Below are 24,223 nucleotides of genomic sequence, written 5' to 3' on the forward strand. Positions count from 1 at the left end.
AGCCAGTGCTTGAAGGGCGGAGTCGACACTTGGGGGTGGAGTCAGCACCCGCTAACATTCACGCGGCCGTTGTCACCGAGCGCATGCCCAGGGCGGTCTGGGATTCGCGCGGGGCTTTCTGGAACTAGTAGTTCGGGGTCTCCTCTGCATTCCCGTCAGCCTTCGCGCGGCGCGGTGCCATGGCGCCCACAATACAGAGCGCGCAGCGGGACGATGGCCACAGGTAGGTCCGGGGCTTGGCCTTTGCTTTAAAACTTGTTGAGTCGGGGAGGTCACTATCTTGAGTAAACGCTCTCCACTCATTACCCCGCATTTCAGTCTTAGCAGACTCTGATCCCATGGGTGTTCCCACTTCTTACCCCCCCCAACTCATGCGTAACCCCCCCCCCACCCGGATCCTCTGGGTGTTACATTGCCCTTCTCCCACCCGGATCTCCTGGGACATACCCACTCTTCCCACCCCCACCCTGATCTTCAGGGATGTTACATTGACCCTCTCCCACCCGGATCCAGGGACATAACTCATCCGGCCCACCCAGATCGACTAGGGTGCTATATTGCCCCCTCCCACCCGGATCCCCTGGGACATACCCCCCCCCCCCAGTGTCCTACCCGGATCGACTGGGATATTTGATTGCCCACCCCTCCCACCTGGATACCCAGGGACATAACTCATCCGGCCCACCCAGATCGACTAGGGTGCTATATTGCCCCCTCCCACCGGGATTCCCTGGGACATACCCCCCCCCCCGTACAAGCCGGATCTTATGGGATGTTACATGTTCTCCCCCCGGCCCCCGCACACACACTGTCCCACCTGGATCGACTGGTTAACACCTTCCCACCCGGAATCCCTATGGCAGTTCAACAGTCTGGAAAAGTGAGAGGGAAGGAGAGTGCCACAGATGGTTATGGAGGCCAGTCAGAGTCAGATTTAATATCACCGGCATATGTCATGAAATTTGTTAACTCTGCGGCAGCAGTACAATGAAAGACATGATTATAGAAAAAAACTGTGAATTACAGTGAGTGTGTATGTGTATATGTATATATTATAATTTAATAAGGGGTGCAAAAAATAGTGAGGTGGTGTTCATGGGTTCAATGTCCATTTAGAAATGTATGGCAGAGGGGAAGAAGCCACATTAGGATTTGTGGCCCTAGCAGTATTGAACATGTACTGAGGCAAGAGAAGTACTGGTGTGGGATAGAGGCAGGGAGAAAAGGAGAGATCTCTGATAGGGTGGAAAGGGATGTAATATATTTAATAGTTAAATAAGTAGGGCATAAATATAATTTTTTAAAGAAAGTACTGAGGTAGTGTTCATGGGTTCAATGTCCATTCAGAAATCTGATGGCAGAGGGGAAGAAGCTGTTCCTGAATTGTTGAGTATGTGCCTTCAGGCTTCTGTACCTCCTTCATGGTGGGATCATTGAGAATTGGGCATGTCGTGGGTGAGGGGTGTCCTTAATGATGGACGCTGCCTTTTTGAAGCATTGCTTCTTGATGATACCCTGGATACTATGCAGGCTAGTGCCCCTGATGGAGTTGACTAGTTTTGACATATTTTACAAGTCTCTACAGCTTACTTGGATCCTGGGCAGTAGCCCCTCGCGCCATACCAGATGAAGATGCAGCCAGTTTGTAGGTTGACCACAGTACAATTTTGTCCACAGTCCACATTGTCCACAATCTGTAGAAATTTGTGAGTCATTGGGTACATTTAAAGTGCTGATTGATAGGTTCCTGATCAGTGAGGGTGTCGAGGGTTTTGGGGAGGAGGCAGGAGAATGGGGTTGAGAGAGCTAATAAATCAGCCATGACTCGATGGACTGAATGTTCTGATCTGCTCCTATGCCTTGAGGTCTTGTGGACCATTCATTGTGTAAGTCCTACCTACACTGATATGACTTTCCAAAATGCATCACGTCACTCTGTATTGATAATCCATTTGTCACTCCTTGGCCCACTTGCCTAAATGATATAGACGAGAAAATCAGCAGACGCTGGAAATCCAAGCAACACACACTTAGATGCTGCCTGACTTGCTGAGTTCCTCCGGCATTTTGTGTGTGTTGCCTAATAGATAAGATCCCTTGTAATCAATGATCTTTCTCATTCTCTGAAACTCCTATTTCTGAGTCATCTGCAAAATTACCTATCAAGCCGTGTGCATTCGCTTCCAAGTAATTTAAATAAATAACAAATACAAGGGTCGCAGTAGTGACCGATGCAGCACACTGCTGGCCACCAGAAGGTTCAGGAGCCTCAGGACTCACGCCATCATGTCCAGGAACTGTTATTACCCCTCAACCAACAGGGCTGTGAACCAAAGGGGATAACTTCACTTGCCCCATCATTTAAATGTTCCCGCAACCATTGGACTCGCTTTCAAGGGCACTTTACTTCATGTTCTCGATATTTATTGTTTATTCGCTTATTTATTTTTTTTTATAAATTATTTCTTTCTTTTTCCATTTGCACATTGTTGTCTTCTGCACTCTGGTTGATCGGCCAAATTGATTGGTCTTTCGTTGATTCTATTATGATTATTACTCTATTAATGATTTATTGAGTATGCCAGCAACAAAATGAATGTCAGGGTTGTACATGGTGACATATGTGTACTCTGATAATAAACTTACTTTTATTTTTTTCTCTGAGAAATAACTTTTCATCACAACCTTCTGCTTCCTATCTCTGAGCCAATTTTGAATCCACCTTACTGGCTCTTCCTGAAGTCCAAGGGACCTAACCTTCGAGACCAGATGTCCATGCAGGACTTTGTTGAAGGCCTTGCTAAAAACCAGACAGACATCATCACAGTCCTACACTAATGACCATAGAACCATAGAACACTACAGCACAGTACAGGCCCTTCAGCCCTCCATGTTATGCCAACCCATATATTCCTTAAAAAACGTACTAAACCCACACTACCCCATAACCCTCCATTTTTCTTTTATCCATGTGCCTGTCCAAGAGGCTCTTAAATACCCCTAATGTTTCGGCCTTTACCATCATCCCTGGCAAGTCATTCCAGGCACTCACAACCCTCTGTTAGAAAACTTACTCCTGATATCTCCCCTAAACTTCCCTCCTTTAATTTTGTACATATGCCCTCTGGTGTTTGCTATTGGTGCCCTGGGAAACAGGTTCTGACTATCCACCCTATCTATGCCTCTCATAATCTTGTGGACCTCTATCAAGTCCCCTCTCATTCTTCTAGGCTCCAAAGAGAAAAGTCCCAGCTCTGCTAACCTTGCTTCATATGACTTATTCTCCAAACCAGGCAACATCCTGGTAAATCTCCTCTGCACCCCCTCCATAGCTTCCACATCCTTCCTATAATGAGGTGACCAGAATTGAACACAACACTCTAAGTGCAATCTCACCAGAGATTTGTAGAGTTGCACCATGACCTCTCTGAATCTTGAACTCAATCCCCCTGTAAATGAAGCTTAACATCCCATAGGCCTTCTTAACTACCCTATCAACCTGTGCAGTGACCTTGAGGGATGTATGGATTTGAACCCCAAGTTCCCTTTGTTCATCCACACTCTTAAGTAACTTACCATTAATCCTGTACTCAGTCTTCTGGTTTGTCCTTCCAAAATGCATCACCTCACACTTGACCTTTTGGGGGAGCTCTTAAAATAAAACTTAGAACCTCTTGGAACATAACTTTCTGTATCCAAAGCCATGCTGACTCCTTGGTTCTGGAGCATATTTGCTCTCGGTGGAAGTTTGGTTAGGTACTTGCCTGGAGTTGGGTGTTGCCAAAATATGATTAGGTGCATGGACAAAACCAGAGAGCAGTGTGGTTTTGGGTATGCCATGAGGTTTGGGAGTTGGCAGCTGGAGTGTGGACATGAAGGGGGTAAACCCATGAGGGAAACCCACGTTTGAAAATCTGCAGATGCAAGACACACAAAATGCTGGAGGAACTCAGCAGGTCAGGCAGCATCTCTGGAAAGGAGTAGACAGTCTATGTTTCGAATCAAGGCCCTTCTTCAGGACGGGCCGGGGGAATGTCTGAATTAAACAGTGGGGTGAGAGAAAAGTGACTGGCTGGAAGGTGATCTGTGAAGCCAGGTGGAAGAGGTCAAGGGCTGGAAAAGAAAGAACCTGATAGGAGAGGAGAGTGGACAGTGGGAGCGGGAAGTAATAGGTAGGTGAGGAGAGGTTAAAGGTCAGAGTGCGGACTAGTGGGAGGGGGGAATTTTCTTCACTGGAAAGAAAAATCTATATTCATAACTTCAGGCTGGGTACAAGCCCATACTTGTGAGGGAGTGTGTATGTTTTGGGCAGCCTCTGGAACCTCACCTCTGAATCAAGGCCTTCCTTTATAAAACCAGACTGACAGCTGGTGTGTAACAGCTACTGCGCACTAAAGAAATCCCTGTCAGTAGTAACTTCCTTTTCCCTAATGAAGGTTGCTGCAAAATACCTAGAACCTTCACCATGGTTTATGCCTTAAACGATTATTTCACTTCTGACTGGACATTGAACTCCTGAAGACTTTATATGTAATATAAATAAGTAGTGCAAGAAGAGAAAAGTAGTGAGGTAGTGTTCATGGGTTCAATGTCCATTCAGAATACATGGCAAAGGGGAAGAAGCTGTTCCTGAATCGTTGATCGTGTGCCTTCCGGCTCCTGTACCTCCTCCTTGATGATAGCAATGAGGAGAGGGCATGTCCTGGGTGATGGGAGGGATGGTCCTCTTTAATCAATGAGGCACTATGTTAGCGTCATGGTGGGTATAATGTTATTACAACACCAGAGATCCCTGACCCGGGTTTAATTCCCACCACTGCCCGTAAGGAGTTTGTGCGTTCTCCCTGTGACTGCCTAGCATTCGTTGAGGCGTCTCAATTTTCTCCCACGTTCCAAAAGACTTATGGTACAGCTTAGTGCGTGGTGTGTATGCTACATTGACGACACTTGCAAAATCCTCACTGTTTTGATTTGATGAAAATAATGCATTTCACTCTATGTTTCAATGTTCTGTACATGTCTAATCCTTCATCTTTAAACTGGATCTTTAAACAAACATAGCTTGAGCCTCTTTTATGTTTAATGATTTTTTTAATTTATTGAGATACAGCATGGAACACACCCTTCACAGGCACAATGCCTTTTATAGTCAATTACTTTTACGTATATTTGCATCACCACTCCAGTTAATCGATCATTTCTTCTCAAATGCATTTCCATTTATGGATATTATACTAGATCAGCCTGGAGATGTTTGTTCATTAATTTAGCCCATTAAACAAGCTGCTGACAGCAGCTCGCCAGTGTTCTCTGTCCTGGGCCAGTCTTTCAAGTTATGCCCCCAGTGTAGCCCATCTTTAAAGGTCCTTCCTCTGCCAGAGGTGAGGGTTTTTGGAGGTTGTGATGGCGTTTCTGTCGCTCTGGGTTTTATGGGTTGCAGTTTGCTAGCCCCTCGCCCAACCCTCCTTTCATAGCCGCGTTTGGAACCATCCATGATGGAGTTAGCACTGAAATGTAAAGGGCCAATAAAATTCTTTGGGATTCCATCCTCACTTTGCCACTTTGTTTAGTCTTGGAGGATAATTGCCCCTTTCCTCCTGCTCTTCCACAGTTGTGAAGAATATTTCTGCACTGGATTTACTTAAACATTTGGATGAGGGAAGGATGTAAGGCGAGGTGCTCTGTAGCATTATAACCATATAACAATTACAGCATGGAAACAGGCCATCTCCATGCCGAACACTTACTCTCACCTAGTCCCACTGACCCGCACTCAGCCCATAACCCTCCATTCCTTTCCTGTCCATATACCTATCCAATTTTACTTTAAATGACAATACCGAACCTGCCTCTACCACTTCTACTGGAAGCTTGTTCCACACAGTTACCACTCTGAGTAAAGAAATTCTCCCTCGTGTTACCCTTAAACTTCTGTCCCCTAACTCTCAACTCATGTCCTCGTTTGAATCTCCCCTACTCTCAATGGAAAAAGCCTATCCATGGAAACTCTATCTATCCCCCTCATAATTTTAAATACCTCTATCGTCCCCCCTCTACCTTCTACGCTCCAAAGAATAAAGACCTAATTAATGTCAGGTAGTCCAGCAAACAATTCTGTATGCAAGAAATGGTAGAATTTTGGACCTTGCTTCCAAAAATAGCAACTGATATTTGATTATTGATTGCTAATTTTCCAATGGAACAGCACAATGTAGGTCCTTCAGCCAGCAATGCTATGCCAGTCTATATAAATATACTCCATACCTCAATCATACCTTCCCTCCTACCCAGCCATAACCATCTATTTCCCTTAAATCCGTGTGCATATAGAACCATAGAACATTACAGCACAGAAACAGGCCTTTTGGCCCTTCTTGGCTGTGCCAAACCATTTTTCTGCCTAGTCCCACTGACCTGCACCCGGCCCATATCCCTCCATACACCTGTCGTCCATGTACCTGTCCAAGTTTGTCTTACATGTTAAAAGTGAGCCCGCATTCACCACTTCATCTGGCAGCTCATTCCACACTCCCACCACTCTCTGTGTGAAGAAGCCCCCCCCCCTTTAAACTTTTCCCCCTTCACCCTTAACCCATGCCCTCTGGGTTTTTTTTCTCCCCTAGCTTCAGTGGAAAAAGCCTGCTTGCATTCACTCTATCTATACCCATCATAATTCATAATTATGAAAGAATCTATTAAATGTCCCAACCATAACAGCCTCTTCCACCACCTGCATCAGTACATTCCAGGCACCCATCACTTTCGGTGTAAAATAATAAAACTTTCTCTGACATCACCCCAAACCTTCCTCTTTACTTACTAACTTCGGCCCTTAGCTCCCAGGGGAGCATAGGCTGTCGATGACCTCCTGTCTCCATTGTCCAAAGTCAATGGTCTGGTTGGAGTTCATCAACACTTCTGCAATCCATTGCATCCACTGTACAGAAGATTGGCCTATACAGATTCACCAGAGCCCTGTTGGCCAGCCTTACCCATTTCAGAATGGATCAGAATCAGGTATAATATTACTAGAATTTCTCTCCGGACTGTGAGAATGGCTGAGAGGATCATAGGGGTCTCCCTACTATCCATCGGGGATATTTATCAAGAGTGCTGAGTTCGCAGGGCCCTTAGTATTAACAAGGATTCCACCCATCCATCCAGCATCCTCTTTGACTTTCTACCATCAGGCAGGGGACTCCGGTGCAAAGACAAGAATGGTCAGGATGGGAAACAGTTTCTTCTCAAAGGCCTATAGGCTACTGAACTCCCTTGCCTCATCGCATTCGAAGTGTCATTTCTTAATCTGTTCAGTACTTTACAATATTTAATTTATGCACTTTAGTTTGTTTGTGTGTAATTTCATCCTTTCATAAGTTGAGTGTGTGCCTGCAGGGTCCTGTACCTCCTCCCTGATGGTAGCAATGAGAAGAGGGCATGTCCTGGGTGATTGGGGGTGGGGGGGTGGGATTTGGATACCACTTTTTTGAGGCACCGCTCCTTAAAGTCCAAGATGCTGGGGAGGCTAGTGTTCATGATGGAGCTGACTAAGTTCAGAACTTTCTGAAGCTTCTTTAGATCCTGTGCAGTAGCCCCCACCCCCACCTTCCCCCAGTCAGAATACTTTTGCTGCCAGTCAGATTGCTCTCAACTTGGAATTTACTTGGATATCTCTATCCATGGCCTCCTCTATTGTCAAAATGAATCCAAACTCAGGTTGGAGGAACAACACCTTATATACCGGCTGGGTAGCCCCCAACCTGATGGCATGAACATTGACTTCTCTAACTTCCATTAATGCCCCTCCTCCCCTTCTTACCCCATCCCTGACATATTTAGTTGTTTGCCTGTTCTCCATCTCCCTCTGGTGCTCCCCCACCCCCCTTTCTTTCTCCTGAGGCCTCCCGTCCCATGATCCTTTCCCTTCTCCAGCTCTGTATCACTTTCGCCAATCACCTTTCCAGCTCTTAGCTTCATCCCACCCCCTCCGGTCTTCTATCATTTCACATTTCCCCCTCCCCCCACTACTTTCAAATCTCTTACTTCTTTCCTTTCGGTTAGTTCTGACGAAGGGTCTCGGCCCGAAACGTCAACAGTGCTTCTCCCTATAGATGCTGCCTGGCCTGCTGTGTTCCACCAGCACTTTGTGTGTGTTGCTGTTGGAATTTATCATTTATCTTTCACTCGGATTTGCATAGTGAGGTTGAATGACGGTGCTTTGAGGAAGATGGGTACGTGCTTGCCGTCTGAGTCTCATTTCTTCCTTTTGCTCTGTTTCAGGTCCAATGCTCACAGGGCAGCACCTGAGAGGTAAGTGCTGTAGTGCAGGCTGTAATAGTATCACTGACCAAGTAGAGGTTGCATGCTGAGTGTTCTGAGTGCCATACATTTTCACTCCTTCGTCAGTCCTGATGAAGGGTCTCAGCCCGAAACGTTGACTGTTTACTTTTTCCAGAGATGCTGTTTGACCTGCTGATTTCCTCCAGCATTTTGTGTGTGTGCTGTGGATTTCCAGCATCTCGCATTTATATTACATTTTTGTTTTTTTGTTGTTGTTGGAAGATTGAACAAAGTTAAATGCGGAACATTCCACCCACGATGTTGTCCTGACTTTTTAATGCACTCGAAGATCAGTCTAACCCTTACCTCCCACATCACCATCTGTTTTGCTATCATCCATGTACCTCTCTGAGTTTTTTAAATCCTCTTCTGCCACCACCCCAGTAACATTTTCCAAGCAGCCACCTCTCTCTGTATATAAAAAAATAAACACCTTTACTCTGCCATCCCATATAACATTGGACTTGTTGGTGAATCCCAAGGGTAGACGAGACTCATTCTAAGCCACCATGGGAGGAATTAATCTACAGCTAACAATCTGTTGGAGGAACTCGGCGGTTCGAGCAGCGGCTGCGGGAGGAAAGAAATTTTCCACGTGCCAGCATCGATAGTCACACAATTTTGACCCAAAACATTGACAGTCCCTTTCTTCCCCACAGATGCTGCCTGATCTGTTGTGTTCTTCCAGCAGATTCCTTGTTACAACAGATTCCAGCATCTGTAGTCTCTGATGTGTTAACCTGTAACTAAAAAGTGGAAGGGGGACCATCGATAGAACTAAGAGACTTGTGGTTGTCTGTTGTGTCTGGTGATAACAGGAAATCTGTGCGGGAGAGTTTTAAGGTGGAAAAGCTGTTGCACTGGGGCAATACCACTCTCTTCACCTCAGAAGTCTGGGTCCAGTGGTACAAACAGGCGTTACAAACTGGGGTTTTTCTTGGTTGCAGAAGCTGAACATCTATGCCTCATCATGCCTTTCGCTCTCCACAGAGCGTTGCAATGCCACCTTCCTGTCCTTTGGATCTCCCTGTAGATCTCATCTGCCCAGTCCGCTGGAGCTGATTTTGCATGTTAATACAGGCATGTCCCTACCTCACTGGCGTATGAGGCTCGCCGGCCACCCTCACCTGGTCTAGCCCGCCTGTCGAAGCGGTGTACTGGGGTGTAGCCGCTGATGCATGAAAACAGCTATTTGGAGCTACAGGTCGGAGCTTAGTGTCCGGTGGGGACCAAAGATGAGTGAACTGCCTCTTCACCAGAGGTGCTACCCCTCCCTGGATACCTCATACACCCCTCCCAAGAGTCTCTTAAATGTCCCCAATGTGTCAACCTTTACCACCACCCCTGGCAGTGCGTTCCATGGATCCACCACTCTTATAAAAACAAAACAAACTTACCTCTAACATCCTGCACTATTCTTTCCTCCAATTATCTTACGATTATGCACCCTCATATTAGCCATTTCCACCTTGGAAAATCTCATGCTCGCAACAAATAAGTGACTGCTGATGATATCTCAGGCACGCTGAAAAGATCCAAAAGGCCCTGCTCTTTTTTTCTGCTCATTCTTCTATAAAGAAGAAAGCTAAAAGGTATCTGGAAGATTTTATGATTATGAGAGGGTTTGATTGACTGACTGAAAGAAGATAAATTCAGTGAAGAAGTCAAGAGAACGCTCTTTAAGTAGCAGTTGGTTGCTGAATATGTTCCAGAGGCTGAATGATGTTTCCATTATCAGAGATCCTCACCACCCAGGCCATGCTCTTTTCTTGCTGCCATCAGGTAGAAGGTACAAGAGCCTCAGGACTCGCACCACTAGGTTCAAGAACAGTTACTATCCCTTAAGCATCAGGCTCTTGGAAAAGGGGATAACTACACTCACTTGCCCATTCATTGAGATGTTTCCACAACCATTTGATCTCACTTTAAGGACTCTTTATCATGTTCTCTTTATTTATTGCTATATATTTATACCTGCATTTGCAGTTTGTTGTGCCCTCTTCTCATTACCACCATCAGAGAGGAGGTACAGGAGCCAGAAGGTCCTCATAATGATTCAAGAACCTGCACTCTGGTTGATCTTTCATTGATCCTGTTAATAGCTGCTATTCTGTAGATTGGCTGAGTATGCCCGGAGGAAAATGAATCTCAGTGTTGTATATGGTGACATATCTTCTTTGATAATAAAATTTACTTTGAAATTTGGATAGGGCATCAGTGGAAATGGGGATCCTAGAAGAAATTGGCAAACACTAGTAACCTTAATCTTATTGAATGGCGGAGCAGGTGCAAGGGGCTACTTTTGATTTGTTGTAATGTTCTCATTAATGTGTTGGAAGAAGCTAACCAAATAGTTTGGTAGTTGGATAAACATGAAGGAGGAAGGAAGTTACAGTACAGAAAGACTATAAGGCATAGGAGCAGAATTGGGCCATTCAGCCCATCAAGTCTACTCCAGCCTTCCATCATGGCTGATTTATTATCCCTCTCAACCCCGCTCTCCTGTCTTCTTCCCATAACCTTTGACATCCTTTCTAATCAAGAACCTGTCAACTTCTGCTTTAAAAGTACACAATGACTTGACCTCCACAGACGTCCATGGCAAAGAATTCCACAGATTCTCTGCTTCCTAGCAAAAGAAATTCATCTCTCTTCTAAAGGGACATCCTGGTATTCTGAGGCTATAGCAGGTTCCCTCTATAGGAAACATCCTCTCCATTCTATTCTCTCTATGCCTTTCAATATTTGATAGGTTTCATTGACTACCCACCTCATTCTTCTAAACTCCAGTGAATAGAATCCCAGAGCCATCAAATGCTCCTCATATGTGGCAACCAATCCAGCACATGGAAAAGCATTAGTGAAAGAATAAAGTCTGCTATTCAGTTCAAAGGAATCACTCCTTGGCACTGGGGTGGAAGGGCCAGTTAGAGCAATAGATATTACAGCACAACACAGGACATTACCTCAGGGCATCAGGCAGGAATCGTTCATTCATTATGTGCCATCTCTTATGATGTCGGTGATCATGGTCTTTCCATGACCATGATTGTTCTTGGCAAATTTTTCTACAGAAGTGGTTTGCCGTTGCCTTCTTCTGGGCAGTGTCTTTACAAGACATGTGACCCCCCCCCCCCCCCCCCCAAGTCTATTATCAATATAGGGAACAATATAGAGGCCTTCTAGCCTCGCCTTGAGCAACAACACAGGGAGAAGCCATCGCACACCCCATGTCTCCCGATGATCCTTTGGTCTCTGTATCTGAAGATGAAATGAAGATGACACTCGAGAGCAAATCCAAGGAAAGCATCCAGTCCGGATGGAATATCTAGCCGAAAACTGAAGACTTGTGCCGACCAACTGGCTGGTGCATTCACGGATAATTCAACCTCTCGCTCTGGCAGTGTGTGGTTCCCTCCAGCTTCAAGCAGGCTTCAATCATACCGGTGCCCAAGAAGAGCAAGGTAACCTGCCCAAATAACTATCAACTAGAGGCACTTACATCCACGGTCAGGAAGTGTTTTGAGAGGCTGGTGTTGAAGCATATCAGCTATCTGAATGGAAACTTGGATCAGCTCCAATTTGCCCACCTAAGCATCAGGTCTGCAGCAGATACCATCTCATTGGCTCATCATATGACCCTAGAACATCTGGACAGCAAAGATGCATACATCAGGATGCTCTTTATTGATTACAGCTTAGCATTTAATACCATCATCACTTAAAAACTCCAAGATCGTGGCTTCAATATTCCCTTGTGCAATGGGATCCTGAATTTCCTTACTTGCAGACCCCAGTCAGTTTGGATTGGCAAAAACATCTCCTCCACAATCTCCCAACAGCACAGGAGCACCACAGGGATGTGTGCTTTGCCCCTTGTTCTACTCGCTTTACACCTATGGCTCTGTGACTAAGTACAGCTCCAACACCATATACAAGTTTGCTGATGACATCACTATTGTGGGCTGTATCAAAGGTGGTGATGAATCAACATACAGGAAGGAGAATTAAAATTTGGCTGAGTGGTGTAATAACAACAGCCTGTCACTCAATGTCAATAAGACCAGGAAACTGGTTGTAAACTTCAGGAGATGGAATCCAGAGGTCCATGAGCCAATATTCAACAGAGGATCACAGGTGGAGAGGGTCAGTACCTTTAAATTCCTGAGTGTCAGAGGACCTGTCCTGGACCCAGCACATAAATATAATTGCAAATTCATCAATCCTGTTTACAGTTACAGATCTCAGGATGTGCCCCCAGGAGAAAGGACCTCAGGGTTGTATATGGTGATGTTTATGTACTCAGTTAGTAAATTTTGCTGGGAACTTTGAGATTCTTTGTCTGGCGTCAATTGTCACTTAAACAGGACTGGTGATGTGCACCAGCTGCTCACACAAGCTCCCATGTCTTCATATGACACTGAGTGGTGTGGGGGGTGTCTAAGAAGGTGCTGTACCTTGCCCAAGGGTGGCCTGTAGGCTAGAGGAGGGAAGGGGCACCTAACACCTCCTTTGGTAGAGATGTATCTCCACCTTAGCCCCATAGGTGGAAAAAGGACCCAATTTAAGCTTTCATTATGGCACATCTCCCAAATGTAAGTGAACAAAGTCACTGGAGAGATGCAGCTGGTAGATATAAAGTAATTATTTGACAAAATGAGACACCTTCTGAAGGGAGAGGCCTGTTTGACACACTATTACATGACATTTTATTTGGTAAAGATCAAAGGACAATGCTACATATTATCTACAATATAACATATTGTAACATATATATAACATTAAAAGTTACATATAACTTTCACACCTCCTTCTTCATACCCACACTCCCCAGACACCCAAAATGGATGTTAATCTTATCTGTTTCTTTTATCACCTGCGATCCACAGCTCTCAGAACCTATTATCTGGGGCTGCATTTTAAATTTAATCTACAATCCATGTTCAGTTCAAAAGAATGGCTGCTGAAGTTAATATTCTGCATCTCCACCCCACCAGCCTAGGTATCGGATCCAATTTAAACTTTGATAGTGGCCCAGCTCCCCACTAGAGTAATGCTCCATCCCTTTCTCCATGGCCTTGTTCCATCATTATCGAAGACTGCAATGGAACCTGTCTCTCCACATTTCTAAACAGCGCACTACAAATACATTGTGCATAGGATGCACAAAAGAATCTTTCTGCATTTAATTCTTCCCTTTATGCTATTGATCTCTGATTCTTAATCCCATTCTCTAGAATGTTAATCCAACCATTAGTTTGTAGTTCAATTTCATAAGCTCCATTAATTTTTGTACCCATACTGTAGTAATGTGTGTATGTTTTTAATTTAGGCCTGGTTGATGAATGAATTGTGTTTTATTGGATTGAGGATGTGGATCTAAGTTGATAGAGCAAGATCTGGCTGAACAGCCACCATTGGGGAACCTAGTTTTGTGACTCTCAGGTGGAATGCTTGAGGTACAAGTCATTGGTAGGAAGACACAGATCCTGAGACCGGAGCTTTGTGTTGGGTCTGATAGACCAAAGCCAAAAGTGGAAAAGACAAACATTCATGAGGTTCTGACTGAGGAGGATGGGTTACTGGCTCTGGGTAATGTTGAGCATAAGAACTTCTGAGCCAAGTGGGGGCTATAACATTGGATTTGTTATTCCCATGACTGAACATTACTATTTCTGTTCCTTTGCAGGTCTGGAGTTGTGTGTCGGGTGAAATACTGCAATTCTTTGCCGGATATTCCCTTTGACCCAAAATTTGTGACATATCCATTTGATCCCAACAGGTACAGTGACGGTTCATTCTGTTGTTCTCTTTCTTTTCCTCCTCCCAGTACTCCTCATTGTCCAAAGAAGTGCCTATTAGTAGGTTAATTGGTAATTGTAAATTGTCCTGTGATTAATCTAGGCCAGTGCTTCCCAGCACTTTTTAGTCCACACCCCCTCCCTACTTAGGCACAATATACTTTTCAGCACCCCATAGTGTAAAAACATGTCTACCATGTGCTAACATAAGAAAAAATTTTCTGCTTTAAATTTTTATTTGTCTTTAAACCTAGCTTACACTACCTGTGCACTGTACAGCAGCTTCAATATCAATGTGATTCTTGACCTTGACAGTTTTTAGCAAGAGTTGTAATATCTGGTTTAAGTTGTGACAGCAAAAGCTTTACGTCCCCATACATAACAAGCGGTTTCTGTTTTTATGAGTATGTGGTTCACTGCACTGAAGCCTCTTTCAACAAGGTAGGAGGATGGAAATGCAATGAAGAGCAACTTGGCTCTTCTCCAAAGACCAGGAAGCTTCATATGATAGTGTAGCCATGTACCACAAAAGCCGGCATTTTTGCAAAGCATTTTTGCTTCTTTATCATTCTGAATTTTGATAATTTCTTCTTGCAAGCTCTCTTCCTGTTCTTCCACCTTGCAAAGAAATTGGTTAATTACCCAGTCCAGAATTTCCAGATAGTTCAAACCTCGAATCAGTTCTAAAAATCCTTCTTCAGTGACTGCAGGTGTAAGCAGTACTCATGCAAATCATCTTCTGTGAAAAAGAGTGCCATACTTTCCCTGCAGGGAAACTGAGAACATTCTTCTCCCAATGATTTGCTTATATATTTTCAATTTTCCAATAAAAGTGGACACTGCACTTTTTGCTTAGATTAAATTGAAGTTCTCACCCTGCAGTTTCATATTTAGAATGTTCAATTTGTCATACAGATCGGCTGGTAAGCCACATCTCCACATAGTTCAATCTTGTTTCCCAAGCTCTTGTCGACTTTGAGCAAAAGTTCAACCACAGTGTCAAAAAGATCAAAGAAACATTTTAAGCAGTAACCTTTTGAAGAAACAAGCGGTTAAGCTCTTCATCGTTACCTTGGCATAACTGGTGAAATATTCTGCTATTTAATAGACGAGCTTTAATTTTGTTGATATCAGATATTACAAGAGTTGTGCTTGAAAAAAGTTGCTGGCTGAGGTTTTTGGCTGCCAGAAGTGGACGATGAATTGCACAATGGATTGCAAACAGATTTGGAATTTTTTTCATAAGTGCCACTAAACCAGCATGGTGACATGTCATATATGGTGCTCCGTCTGTTGCACAAGAAATCATGTTCATGATTTGAATACTTTTATCCTTCATATACATTTTGAGCTCATCATAGATTGCTTCTACATTGATATTTGTTTCTAACTTTTTACAAAAGAGAATCTCTTTATAAACTTGACCCCAAGCATAAAGCCGAAGCTAAACAGGAATGGCTTAAAAACGACAAACATTTTGGAGTGGATGTCAGAGTGCAGACCTCAAACCAATTGACAGTTTGTGGTTGGATTTGAAAAGAGCTGTTCACTCACGATCCCTATGCAATCTGACATAGCTTGAGTAGTTTTGTAAAGAAGAATGGTGAAAATTGCACTGTTCAGATGTGCAAAGCTGATAGAGACCTATCTACACAGACTCAGGGCTGTAATTGCTGCCAAAGTTGCATCTACTAAATACTGACTTAAAGGGGGTGAATAATTATGTAATCAATTATTTTGTGATTAATAATTGTGATAACTTTGGACCAATTTGTAAAAGTTTGTTTTTGCTTTGACATGAAAGTGTCTTTCCTGTTGACCAGTGTCAAAAAAGCCAAATTAAATCCACTGTAATTCAATGTTGTAAAACAATAAAACATGAGAACTTCCAAGGGGGGAGGGTGGCTGAATACTTTTTATGGGCACTATATGTTATTAGCAATGCCACATTGTCTTGCACAGTTGACGCATCCTGTTGTATCTCAAATTCTGTTTTTTGTAGCTCTGGGCATAGTTGATACTCAGTGTCTTCATTCATTTTGTTAATATGATGAGCTACAGAGTTGTTACTCAGAGGAATTAATTTTAAAATCCATTTTGAGTACAGTGGCGAGTGCTCTTGATGCAGCAGGTGTTATAATCTTTCACCAGTTGCATGAGATTTTCCACACTGCTATCATTTTGGAAATGTTACAAGAAGCAATGAAATTATCAAGGTCATTTTTTGGATTTCTTAGCAAATGATTTGAGTGTGCAATACTTTTCAAATGCTTCTTTCATGTTCTGGAACTGAGTATTACCATAAGAAGCCCTTCCAAGGTGTCTTATGCAGATGTGTTCCTGCAATCTTGATGGTTTCATGGCTTCATTAGACAGTATTATAAATAAAACACATAGGACATTGCTGATCTGACAGGAACAGTATAAAACCATATTCCAGGTATGTATCATTGTATTGATGCACTTTCCGTAGTCTGTTTCTTAGCAGGATTAGAATTCAAGGCTTACTACCTTCAGACTCATAGAGGTCAGACCCAGTTACGGGATACGTAACAGTACAGCAGAGAAAGAAGAATCCGTTGGAGTCTGGTGGTACCAAACTAAAGGTGTTTATTAGTAAACTACACAATAGAATATCAAAAATGCAAATATACATATAAAACAAGTTAGCAGTAATAAACCTAAAAGTGTAGGAATAATAATAATAATAATAATGATAATAATAATAATAATAATAATAAACAAGCTCTATTGATGTCTAGGGGTAAATGAATTGTCATAGGAAAGTATAGAGTTCAGTTCAGTTCATAAATGCTGAGGTGGTTATGGTTGTTGTGTTGAAATCGTTGGAGAGAGAGAGAGAGCGAGCGAGATGTAACAGCAACAGCTGCAGCAGGCAAACCTTTTGTGGCTTTCTTAATCCGTCGTATCGTTGTGGCCATTCAGTTATGACCCCTCTGGTCTTCAGCTAGACCGTTCTTCTGTGGTGGACTCGTCACTCTGGCATGAGTGGACACACACACAAGCCTCCACCGGCCCTGCTGTAACACTGTGAGCTTTACTGACCGATCTCCTGGTTCGGTCTCCGAAGCCCCCACCTTTCTGTGGGTTCCCAACACTCAGTCAGTGACCACTGGTGTGTCTGAAGAGTGTTTCTCCAGACTTGTCTTTTATCCCCACTCACGGGGTCTCAGCTATGCATCAACTCTGAATGACCATGTCCATCAAATCAGGCCACTCCTGCTATCTCCTGAGAAATGTTAACGAGCAAAGTAAAGTCCTTGTAGTGGAAGGTAAATAATCAAGGAAGAGTCATAATACAGTAAACCAACAGTCTCTCTCCCCCTCTTATCTGTAGCAAATGTTCTTGCCTGGGTTTTATCTCTCTCTCATGAGCAGCATAACAACAGCAATAGTTCGTAGTTTTCGGGGGGAGGGAATGGTTAACTCTGCACCCCGTTGTCTATCAGGTCTGTCCATCACTCATAACAGTATGTATTTATCCGTCATTAACGGGGTTAAAATAAAAAGATAACACAAACTGGGAATGTCTATCTGATGTTGACGACAGCAGCAAGTTGACACGGTTGGTCAGGTCTTGTGCCTCAAGTTACCCCCCCCCCCGACAACTTATATTTCCATTAACTCTACCTTTGGACACATAACAGCCCCTGCCGGGAATCACTGTTCTAGGGTTAAATAGGTGGGTTGCTGGGTGGTGTGGTTCATTGGGCCTGATGGAATCGTTTGGTTTTCATTGTACTTTTTATAAGATATTAGTTGAAATAATGCAAGACTAAATTATAGTTTGAATCATAGTTTCTTATGAACATAATTAGTATTTTTAACCGTATTTTTACGGTATGTGGTGGTTTGTCTTCACTTGTAGAAGGCAGTATAGCAGTTATATATACCTTTTCAGTTTTTAACTGGCTAAGTGTCAACACATTACTCACATAATTTGTAGCTGTTGATTGGAATCTGTTATCTAAAGAATTTCTGTTAATTCCAGTATAAACGTGATAGATTTTCAAAGATGCCATCTTTTCATTGAATCTATAGAATCTGTCACCTCTGCTTTGCTTCTCAGCTCCTCACTTAGTTTCAATTGTTCTGTATCTTCGTTTATTCAACTTTAAAATAAGCAATTGTGAAGAATTAGTGAATCAAAGCTTCTCGCTCTTTCCTGAACTGCCAAAAGAACCCAGGGTTTGAAAGTAATCGATGTCCGACAGGCGGAGAGGCCTGTTTTGCCCTGTTATCTGCAAATCAAACGGATTCTGCAAAAGCGGTAACTATCTAAGTTTTTAAACTGGAGAAGTCCAGTGAAGACTCCAGGTTGACTGTACTAAAAAAAATACTATGAGAAGTGAGGGGGGGGGGAGAAGCAAAAGGTGCTCAAACAGTCGAAGAGGAACTGGTCATCAGTGCAGGAGAATTAAAATACAAAAAATGCAAGCTGGCCACACCATACTCAGGCTGTTAGTGACACCGATACTGCCTGTATTCCCAGGAACCACGCATGTCCTTGGGTAAGGTAAGAATTTGTGGCAGAGTCGACGTGCACCGTCAGCATAGAAATTCTCCTAGTGTTTTTGGGAACACTCCCCCTTAGTCACCAAAGTAGTTGGTGATCATTTGCCATTTTGTCATCTTGCTGTGCATGGAATGCCTGCCTTGTAAGTAACATGAGGTGCCTGCATTCCATGAAATGGCATTGTTATTACAATTGTTAAGCTTTTAACAATTGAGAGTTAATTGTTAAAATGAGCTATATTTCAGTCATTTTGATGCACATAGTTTGATTTGGAATTAGGATGGCAGGAGGGGATGGACCACAAATTTCAACAATACTGTTCTATAGATTTGTTGAGTATGTCTGCAGGGAACAAAAGACAAACCTCAGGGTTGTATGTGGTGACGTGTATGTACTCTGGTAATTAATTTTACTTTGAACTTTGACGACTTGCAGACAAAGTGAAATCTTGGAAATGTTGGAGGGTAATAAGAGACTTCAACAGAAATTTGATAGGGTTTTGGCAAAAGAGTGTATGGAACTCAGCAAAGAGAGTAAGGTGGTAGGAGGAATGATGCAAGATAGTGTGAGCTACAGTATTTATTTATTGAGGTACAGCGCAGAACAGGCCCTTCGAGCCTCGCTGCCCTGCAGCTCCCTATTCAATCCAAGCCTAATCATAGGACTATTTACAATGGTCAATTAACTTACCAACTGGTACATCTTTGGACTGTGGGAGGAAACAGGAGCACTTGGAGGAAACCCGCACAGTCATGGGGAGAACGTACAAACTCCTTACAGGCACCTGGATCGTCCTTGCTGTAGACCTTTGAAGGGTAACACACCCAAAATGTCAACTCTTACTATAGGTGCTACCTGACCTGTTGAGTTCCTCCAGTGTTTTGTATGTGTTACTTTAGCTTAAGACCTGAACTCTTGCTGTTTGGGGGGGGGGGGGGGTGGAGGGGGGTGGTAACTGTGTCCCAGGGATATGTAAAATGGAAAGATCATGATCTTGTACAGGAGCAAAAGTAACAACGGATTTTACAGCTCAGCTGAGTAGCACAGAAAAATTATTTGTTAATGTTGACTTGGCCAGGTGCAGTCTTAGGAATAAATGTGTTTAGTTAAAGACTGCACCTGGCCAAGTCAACATTAACAAACAATTAACAAACAAACAATGTAATTCAAACAAAACACTGGAAAAACTCAGAAGGTCAGGAAGCATCTATGGAGAAGAGTACAAAGTTGACGTTTCGGGCCGAGACCCTTCCTTCTTAAGGACTGAGGAGGAAGGGAGAAGGTGCCAGAATACAAAAGGTGGGGAGAGGGGAAAGAGGGTAGCTGGAAGGTGATGGGTTGAAGCCAGGTGGGTGGAAAAAATCAAGGACTGGAGGAGAAAGAATCTGATATGAGAGGGGCATGTACCATAGGAGAAAGGGAAGGAGGAAATGACCCAGGAGAAGTGAGAAGAAGTGAAAAGTCAGAGTGGGGAATAGAGGGATTTGTTCACTGGAAGGAGAAATCAATATTCAGCCATCAGGTTGGAGGCTACCTAGATGGAATATAAGGTGTTGCTCCTCCACCCTGATGATGGCCTCATCTTGCCACAAGAGGAGGCCGTGGATTCCCATGTCAGAATGGGGATGGGAATTCAAATATTTGGCCACCATAAAGTCCCACTTGTGGATGATGTAGAGGTGCTCGACGAAGCCAGGGTGGTTTTTGGATCAGAGGATTCAGAATCAATTGTGATCTTTTCAGCTCATCTATTGCATGGACAGTGGTATGAACAAAGAAAATGGTTTTATATACGTTACTTTTGTTGACCTCAGCAGTCTGGAAATACTCTGAAAGCTGCTCAGCGTGGTCTTTTCTTTTCATAACTCCTTCGGATACCGCATCCAGCTATGACAGGACAATATTGAAAAGCTGAGATTCACATTAATGTGGTAAAAGAGGATTGAATTCTGGCACTGATAGCCCCTGGCCTGCTCTGGTCAGCTCTATCTTGCCTTCGAATGTCCATTTACACACTGGAACCAATGGAAAGCCTTTCAGCCTTCCTCGCATGAGAGCCAGGTCCTCATCATCTCTGTGCCAATAATGCCGTGGTAGTTTTTTCATTCCCTAACCGCACGTCAATAGTACTTTATCTACTCTCCTAGAGTTCAGCTTGATCATTGATATGAGGACAGCAAATGTCATGGCTCAGGGTCAGCCTGTACCAGTTAATTGTTAATGGCAGTTACCAGTTAATGGCATTGTTAATATGGTATGGAAGATTGTTGGCAGCTCCAGGTTTCTAGGCTCAACAAGCAACATTAATCTGCCACGTGATGGGTATTTCTGAAGCTGTGGAGCAAAAGAGCCAACAGCAATTTGAGAAGAACACCAAACTGCAAGCCAGTGCCCTGAATACACATTATTTCCAGGCCTCGCTGCTGTACAGGAATGTGGTCAGAATGCAGCCTCGGTAAACTGGGGGCACGTTGTTCTCCATTGATGCTGTTGGTCCACATTCTTGCTCAGTCTGGACGCAGTAGTTGCAGATGTAGCAAAACATCTTTGATTTTGACATCAAGAGAGGGCAGCATAGTGGTCAGCACAACGCATTACAGTACAAGCAACCCGGGTTCAATTCCTGCTGCTGCCTGTAAGGAGTTTGTATGTTCGCCCTGTGAACTTGTGGGTTTCCTTCCACAATCCAACGACATACCAATTGGTAGATTATTTACTCATTGTAAATTGTCCTGTGATTAGGCTAGGATTAAATCAGGGGATTGCTGGGCAGCATGGCTCAAAGGGCAGGAAGGGCCAATTCCGTGCTGTATCTCAATTAATATAATCAGTGGTAATTGTAAAGACTTGATGTGTGAAGCCGTACGATATTTGAAAAATTGCGAGGCAAGTCTTGAAAACTGGGAACAGTGCAGACGCAGGAGATCTGAAAGAGGGAGAGGGAATGCTGGAAACATAAATCAACATCTCCAGAAAGAAAAATTAAAGTTACCATTTTGGATAGAAGACCCTTTCTCAGAGTGTTTCGAGTATTTTCTGATTTAGCATGAGAAGAGAATTAAGAGTTTGAGGATTTGCTTCAGGCACATCTGAGTCAACTCCTGGTGGGCCAAGGTCACTGGGGTAGTGTTTCTGGACATGCTAATGTTGTCAGTGTGCTTTCACGACGCCGCTGCAGTGTGTGGCTGGTATTCCCGAGGATGTGCTGTGAAATGAACTCTGCTAGGTCACAACCTACTTGTGGTGCAAGAACAATTTTCATTGAGGTTGAAAAGTGGACGTGGACCACTGGTGATTAAACATCTCAACTCCTGCCTGAAGAGCAGCTTGGATCTGCTCCAGTTAGCCTACCGTCACCACAGGTCGGCAGCAGGTGCTATTTCATTGGCCCTTCACTCAACCCTGGAACATCTGGACAGAGAGGGTGTACACGTCAGGATGCTCTTCATTGACTACAGCTCAGCATTCATTACCGTCATCCCCTCAAAACTAATCAATAAGCTCTGAGACCCAGGTCTCGATACCTCCTTGATTAACTGGATCCTCGACTTCCTCGCTTGCTCACCACAGTCGGTTCGGATTGGCAGCAACATCCCTTCCACATCAGTGCTGGTGCACCACAAGGATGTGAGATTAGCCTCCTGCTCTTCTCACTTCATTCTTAGGACTGCGTGGCCAAGCACAGCTCCAGAGCCTTATTCAAGTTTGCTGACGACAGCACTGCTGTGGGCCGAAACAAAGGTGGTGATGAATCAACATATAGGAGAGCGGTTGGAAATCTGCCTGAGTGGCGCCACAACAACAACCTGTCACTCAATGTCACTCGATGCTGTCAAAGTAGGGATTTTGAACCAGCTGCAGAATTGACTACCAAGGTACAAACCATTATTCTGAAAGGTTGCCAGCATTAAGTGGTGAGTCTGGGGTTCTTGCAGCCAAGAAGGTTTAGGAGATTTGATAGAAGTGTTTAGATAGTCTTGAAGGGCCTGGGTAGTGCTAACAAGGAAAATTTGCTTCTAATCACTGAAAGACTGATACCTAGAGATTGGAATGGTGACAGTTTGAAATTTTCTCCTAGGGTAGATGCAAATTGGCCTTCTAAAGAGATGGTCAGATTCTTCATAGAGAGGTGAAATTGCAGTAATAGAAAGAAAAGGAGATGGGGAGGAAAAACAGGATTTCTTGTCAGAAATGTCCTATAATGTATAACACTGAATACTTTTCCTGATTTCCCAGATTTGTACAGTATAAAGCTACCTCTCTTGAAAAGCAGCATAAACATGAGCTGTTAACGGAGCCAGATCTCGGAGTAGTGATCGATCTCATCAATCCAGACACCTACAGGATCGATAACAATGGTAAGTCTTCTGCTTTGCTTCAACTCCGGGTATTCTCTTTTTTCCTTATTCACCATATGACTTGCCTCCATGTAAACTGATATTAAACATAGAAACATCGAAAACCTGCAGCGCAATACAGGCCCTTCGGCCCACAAAGCTGTGCCAAACATGTCCTTACCTTAGAACTATCCAGGCTTACCCAAAGCCCTCTATTTTTCTAAGCTCCATATATTAATCTAGGAGTCTCTTAAAAGACCCTGACGTTTCCGAGCGGGATGGAGAGACATAAAGTATCTACGTCCTGCCACCCTGAGATGGAATAGGGTACAGAAAAATGTTTGGGATTGGTACAGATAGAGGAATTCTTTGAAGCCATCATAGGCTCAAAGGGACAAAAGGCCTCCTCTTGTGTTTGTTTTTGAAAATATAGTATTTTGACTCTTACTAGATCCTTGCACCTACTTTATATGATAACAACCATTTGAGAAAGTGTAATCATCTACACCAAGAGTTGGAGAGAACAGTGTATCAACTTAATGTATTAGAATCAGGTTTAATCATTGGTATATATTGTGAAATTTGTCTTTGTGACAACAGCACAATGTAGTACATAATAATAGATAAAAATGTAAATTACAGTAAATAAGTAATGCAGAAATAGAAAAAGTAGTAAGATAGTGTTTATGGGTTCAATGTCCATTCACAATTATAGAGTGGAAGAGGCTATTCTTGAATTGTTGAGTGTGTGCCTTCAGGCTTCTATACCTTCTTCCTGATGCTAGCAATGAGAAGAGGGCTTGACTTGAGTGTTGGGGGATCCTTAATGATGGACTCCGCCATTTTGAGGCCTCGCTTCTTGAAGATGTCCTGAATACTACAGAGCCCTTAATGTAGCTGACTCGGTTTCTAATTCTCTGCAACTTATTTTGATCCTGTGCAGTAGCCACCACCCCCCACCCCCCACCCCATACCAGACGGCGATGCAGGCAGTTAGAATGTGCTCCAGAGCACATCTAGAAATTTGCAAGTATTTTTGGTGACGTACCAAATCTCAATCTCCAAATGAAATAGAGCCATTGTTGTGCCTTCTTTGTAGCTGCATCGATATGTTGGGTCCAGGAGAGATCCTTAGAGATATTGACACATAGGAACTTGAAATTGCTCACTCTTACCTCTACTGATCCCTTTTTGAGGACTGGTGTGTG

The 24,223-nt window shown here is 43.5% G+C and overlaps 1 protein-coding gene across 1 annotated transcript in view; it reads left to right on the forward strand.

Annotated features, from left to right (window-relative positions):
- Nucleotides 1-132: 132 nt before the first annotated feature.
- paf1 (PAF1 homolog, Paf1/RNA polymerase II complex component) overlaps nt 133-24,223 on the forward strand; it is a 46,676-nt gene continuing 22,585 nt past the window's right edge. The window contains exons 1-4 of the mRNA XM_073029323.1: nt 133-223; nt 8,281-8,310; nt 14,030-14,122; nt 22,915-23,036. Of these exons, the coding sequence (XP_072885424.1) occupies nt 180-223; nt 8,281-8,310; nt 14,030-14,122; nt 22,915-23,036 (289 nt within the window). The 5' untranslated portion in view covers nt 133-179. The remainder of the gene's footprint in view (nt 224-8,280; nt 8,311-14,029; nt 14,123-22,914; nt 23,037-24,223) is intronic.

Source organism: Hemitrygon akajei, chromosome 25 (assembly GCF_048418815.1).
Source record: "Hemitrygon akajei chromosome 25, sHemAka1.3, whole genome shotgun sequence".
Lineage (NCBI taxonomy): Eukaryota > Metazoa > Chordata > Chondrichthyes > Myliobatiformes > Dasyatidae > Hemitrygon > Hemitrygon akajei.